The sequence below is a fragment of the Azolla caroliniana genome, unplaced genomic scaffold (assembly GCF_043228905.1).
Source record: "Azolla caroliniana isolate FFs.n. ecotype wild unplaced genomic scaffold, voAzoCaro1.0.p SCAF_5, whole genome shotgun sequence".
In the NCBI taxonomy this organism is placed as follows: Eukaryota; Viridiplantae; Streptophyta; class Polypodiopsida; order Salviniales; family Salviniaceae; genus Azolla; species Azolla caroliniana.
In genome coordinates this window covers 4,488,867-4,494,212 of record NW_028230440.1, presented here as the reverse complement: position 1 = coordinate 4,494,212, position 5,346 = coordinate 4,488,867, and the positions used below count along the sequence as shown (strand labels likewise).

The 5,346-nt window shown below is 48.2% G+C and overlaps 1 protein-coding gene across 1 annotated transcript; it reads left to right on the top strand.

Moving 5' to 3' along the window:
* The first annotated feature begins 1,178 nt into the window (after positions 1 to 1,178).
* Positions 1,179 to 4,842, top strand: LOC147863779 (long-chain-alcohol oxidase FAO4A-like). Its single transcript, XM_087320008.1, has 3 exons — positions 1,179 to 1,609; positions 1,822 to 2,136; positions 2,784 to 4,842. The coding sequence occupies exons 1-3, from the start codon at positions 1,247 to 1,249 to the stop codon at positions 4,614 to 4,616; spliced, it is 2,511 nt and encodes an 836-aa protein (XP_087176134.1). The 5' UTR covers positions 1,179 to 1,246; the 3' UTR covers positions 4,617 to 4,842.
* Positions 4,843 to 5,346: the final 504 nt, after the last annotated feature.

Below are 5,346 nucleotides of genomic sequence, written 5' to 3'. Positions count from 1 at the left end.
ACTATGTGTAGAGGGCCAACAGACACCCCTGCACAATACATTGAAGCGCACACTAATTGTGGATCAATGTGCATATGACACAACGGCTAGTATTTTTTTTTAATTTGCCTTAGTCCCGACGCAAGTTTGGATTCCATGCTCTCGTTAAATCAAGCATTTGTCATAGGTCATTCATAGGAGAAACATAGAATAATGGCCTTTATCAACTCGATCATAAAACCCTTTCAAATAGATCATTCATCACTCACACCCCAAAAGCACCATGAAGAAGATAAATTTTGAGTGCTTTCTACTTCATGGGCACACAATGCAATGATAACTCTTTCGCAAAAAAACAAAGGCCATTCTAATTCCCACCCATTTTAGTCCCTACTTTTCGTGCCGTCACACGTTTGCATGCCTCAAGATTGCAGCATGGGCTTGAACCCAACACAATCAGGATGGGGATGGTTCATGTTTGCACCGTTTTTTGTAGTTTGAGCCATATGCCCAAGCCAAGTTTGCTCGCTTGTTTGACTAGATTTGGGGGATGAAACCATATACCCCACCCGTGTGCCGCCCATACAGAAGCAAATACTAGTCAGTGGCTATGGGGCCCAACACGCGAGCCAATCAATCCACTGACCAACCATCTTGGGAGACTAATTAAAATAAAAGCCATAGTGAGATCCTCACTCGCTTGACTGGACTTGGGGATGGAACCATATCCCATACCTGTGCTGCCCATACGGAAGCAAATACTAGTCAGTGGCTATGGGGCCCGGCATGCAAGCCAATCGACTCTGCGTGTCCAACTGGAGAGACTAATTAAAAATAAAAGCCATAGAGAGACCCAATCCCACCCCCCCACAAAAACCCCACCCAACTTCATCTCACCTCTTCTGAATGCAGTAAATGCATGAGTTGCCAAAGTGTATAAACTTGAAAACAAAAGGTCCCCCTCCACCTATGTAACACCTTACACTCCAATACCCCCCCCCCCCCCCCCCACATACCAAACCAAACCCAACCCAACCCAACCCAAACACTTGCCCTGCCCCCTCTTCTAGCATATCAAAAGAACAGCCCCAAAATCAAGAGCCAAAAAGAACACCCTCAAACACCCCCTCCCTCCTCTCTTCTTCCTCACATACATATACATAACACAAACACAAACACAAACACAATACAACACAACACAACACTACACAACACAATACATCCTTTCTTCCTTCCTCTTGCAAAACCACCACCACCACCACCAAAGATGGATGACCCCAACAACTATAGCCTCCATGGCTACCCTCACACCTTCTCTCCCACCCTCATGAGGACCTTAGGCTCTGTCTTTGAGACCTTCATCCCCTCCATTCCTCTCCATGACCCCCACCAATCCTCTCAACTCCTCCTCCCACCCCCTCCCCCTCCCCCTCCCCCTCCCCCTCCCCCTCCTCCTTCGGTGTCGTCGCCGCCATCTTCGTCCTCCCCGTTGTCATCGCCTTCTTCGTCTTCTTCCTCGCCTTCTTCTTGCAATGCCACTGCTGAAGACGAGCTCCAATGGAAACACTCTCATGATCACCTCCAATCCTTCTATGGCTTCTCAGCTGCCCATGATGGAGTCCCTTCCTATGTAAGCACACCCCCCCCAAAATCTAAAAACAAAAACCCTAACCCTTACAGATTAAATTGTGCTTTCCTTATTTAAGTCAAAGCCTAGCCCTAACCTATATTGCTATGAAAGAAGAAATCAAACCTTACCACCCTACAGTTTACAATTGTGCAATGAATCAAAGCCCAAACCTTAACTTTTTGGTGTTTTTTTAAATTTTTGGTGGGTTTCAGGGTGCAGGGCTAATGTGTAGTAAATTGAATTCGGATTTAATAATGCTGGTGAAGCTTGTGCTACTTCTGCTTTCTTCAAAGATGGGGACATTCCTTCTCTGTGGCAAAGCTAGCCTGTGTTGGAAGAAGAAGAAAGCTCTCCCTGGCTGTGGCCAAGGCTACCCAATCTATTGTTATGCAAGGGCCTTCCCTGACATCCCTCCACAAGAGAGAGAGAAGATACTGCTGGAAGCTTGGTCCCATAGCCCAAAACAGACCTTCAGAAAGCTCTTCAATGCTTTCAAGATCTTCACCTCATACAGCTACTTCACCAAGGTAAAGCCAAAAAAGAAATTTCTAAACATATTAGAAAGAAAGCAGCAGAAAAACAGTAAACCAAAAGCAAAGAAGCAAATCAAAGCAAAATTTAGACTTAAGAGTTCCAAATTTAAAACAAAAAAAACCTTGAATCATTTTGTTGGGTTCTTTTTCTTTAATCTTTAATCACATGTATGATTTGCTTTCAATCCCACTGGCTCCAAAATCCCTTAATTTCATGCTATGATTCTCTGGGCGCTACCATTTACGGATCCTCTTCGCAATCCGAATACCACTTCGAGGATTCTTCACGGGTTAAAATTCTCAGCATGTTCGGCCCAGTAGCATTTCGTTCAAGAGTTCTGTATAACTTAAAATTGGTGCATTTCATTCATTTATTCATTCATCAATTGTTCTCTTAGGGTGCTCTCGCGAATTGCGGCAAAGTCTCAAAACACTATTATAGAGAAACAATTGGTAAGATACCGTCGCAGGATTAGGGTTTAGTGTTTCGATGGTATGCACCTTACCTTGGTATGCTTAAATGTCATAACATTTCTTGTTGTGATGTGTGTGTGAGTGTGTGATGTGTGAGCCCCTGTGACATGATCAATGAATCAATGAATCAATGGTGTTAATGGTATGAGACTTATGAATGTGTGTAGCTTAACAAACAAGGGAGTAATCTGGCATGGAATGCCATTGGTTACTGTGGTCCCGATCCTGCCGCAATCAAGCATCGCCAGGCCCAGACGAAGAATCCTGCAAAGAAGCCTTTGGACGGGGCGGTGCTCGATGCAATGGCATTGAAAGAGAAGCTATCCATCAAGCTGGAAGAATCGGGGTTTGAGGTGTTGAAGGATGTGAGCCATTTGGAGAATCTATGGAAGAAGCCGGAGCCGGAGCCGAAGAAGAGTCACCACGGGACAGTAACGAAGGTCGGCGTGAAGTGTGACGTTGTCATTGTCGGGTCAGGAGCTGGGGGGGGCGTAATGGCCGCGGTGCTCGCCAAGGCGGGCTACAAGGTTCTTGTGGTGGAGAAAGGCCAGTACTTGGCTAGGGATGACCTCTCATTGCTAGAGGGTGAGGCCATGGACAAAATGTACGAGGGAGGCGGCATCTTGCCGACCGAGGATGCTAATGTACTTGTGCTCGCGGGATCCACGGTCGGGGGTGGGACGGCCATCAATTGGAGCGCGTCCCTACCCACCCCTACCCATGTCCTCCAGGAATGGTCGCGCATTCACAGGCTCTCGGCATTCGGGCCTGGGGGTGAGTACCAAGACGCGATGAGAGCCGTCCTAGATAGGCTCGGCGTGGTCTCCGAGCGCACGGAGGAAGAGAACACTCAAAACAAGGTGCTCCGCGTGGGATGTGAGAGGCTCGGGTTCCAAGTGGCCGATGTCCCGACCAACACAGGGGCCGGGGTTGTGGGGAAGGATCATCATTCTTGTGGCTGGTGTGGCTTCGGGTGCTGGAGCGGCACGAAGCAATCGACCTCGGAGACGTGGCTGGTCGACGCGGTCTCCACCGGCAATGCTCGTATCGTGACGGGTGTGTCGGCCACATGTGTGCTTCTTCGTAAGGGTTCCGAAGGGGGACGGTCGAGACCTGAAGCGGCCGGTCTTGTGGCCGGGACCGAGTCGTCGGACATGCTCCTCTTCGTCGAATCCCGAATCACCGTCGTGTCCGGGGGCGCATTGAGCACGCCCGTCTTGCTCCAGCGGAGTGGCCTCCGGAACCCGAACATCGGCAAACATTTACGGCTCCACCCAGTGCAACTCGTGTGGGGCTACTTCCCCACCTTGGACAAGCCCACCTATGAAGGCCCCATCATAACTGCCATGTCCTCGCAACTAGCCAACCTAAGCCTTGATGGCCACGGAGTGATCCTCCAATGCCCTAGCGTCCACCCCGGTGTCTTCTCGGTCATTACGCCGTGGCTCTCGTCTCGGGACTTCCGGAACCGCATGCGCCGGTTCTCGAGGACTGTGAGCTTGTTTGCCCTTGCACGTGACCACGGTTCGGGGACCGTTGGTTCACACCCGTGCCTGGGGCACCGCAAGATACAGTACGCGCTCAACCCACGTGACGAGCGCAACCTCCTCGAGGGCGGGGTGGCTGCGCTCCGTGTCCTTATTGCCGCGGGTGCGTCCGAGGTCGGGACACACCATCGTTACGGGGACAGCCTTGTGATCGACTCACGCACCACACAGGCGGACATTGAGAGCTTCCTCGATCGCGTGCGTTCACACAGTATCGACCGGCTCGGCGCCCCCCTGTGCTCGGCACATCAGATGGGCTCGTGCCGCATGGGCGTCGATCCCCGGTCCTCGGCCGTGAGCCCCACGGGTGAAACCTGGGACGTTTCCAATCTCTTTGTCGCGGACTCAAGTGTCCTCCCCACCGCGTTAGGTGTGAACCCGATGGTCACTATCCAATCCGTTGCATATTGTATCGCTCACCAAGCCATACAATTCCTTCGGAATCGAACTTAAATATCCACAAACTTAAATCCACGAGTCTCGCAAGGAAAACAAAAAAAAAGAGTATCGCAATCACTTTGTATCGGGTAACCTAGTTAAGACGAAGCATATAAGAAAAATATATTCTACTCTCTACTTTTTAAGGGAATCGAGATAGGTCCATAGGCCATCTTTGTTTTCTTAGCAAATGTAATAATAAGAGACCTTGTATGTAAAAAATATTGGTTGTGCTTTTCTAGCAACTTTTGCCTGCTGATTTTATGTTTACCGCGTTATGGAAGTGAAGAGTTGTTGGGAAAGTGAAATCAAAATGAATATAACTTGTAAATCATCCTACTCGATGGATTTCTTTTAGCTCGCAAGCAATGTAAGGATGACATGGAAAGTTGATGACATCGTAGTATTAGTAGTAGTAATTGTAGTTTTGATTGTATTCATTTATGTCTTGTTGCTTTGCTTGTCTTAAACTTGGAAACAACCTTTGCTTTGATTGATACTGGCGAGAATGCTATGAATGCAACATCTTTTTGGAGTGTCCCATTTCTGCTAGTCCTCGTCTTCTCTTTAAAATCCCTTACATCAATCACCTTGTTGAAGTTATTTGCATGCCCTTGCCAAAAGTAAAACGAAAAGCTATAGGACTTTTTTATCACTTTTACTCATTATATTGATTTGTGCAAGTTATGAACTAGAAATGTTAAGTGTCCCCAATTGATTTGTTTCTAATGTGTCCTTATACGTT

Bases quoted from the DNA above. Each gene is read 5' to 3' on its own strand.
- LOC147863779 (XM_087320008.1), top strand. From the start codon at position 1,247: ATGGATGACCCCAACAACTATAGCCTCCATGGCTACCCTCACACCTTC. The intron at 1,610-1,821 runs GTAAGCACACCC...GGTGGGTTTCAG, and splicing joins ATGATGGAGTCCCTTCCTAT to GGTGCAGGGCTAATGTGTAG. The intron at 2,137-2,783 runs GTAAAGCCAAAA...GAATGTGTGTAG, and splicing joins CATACAGCTACTTCACCAAG to CTTAACAAACAAGGGAGTAA.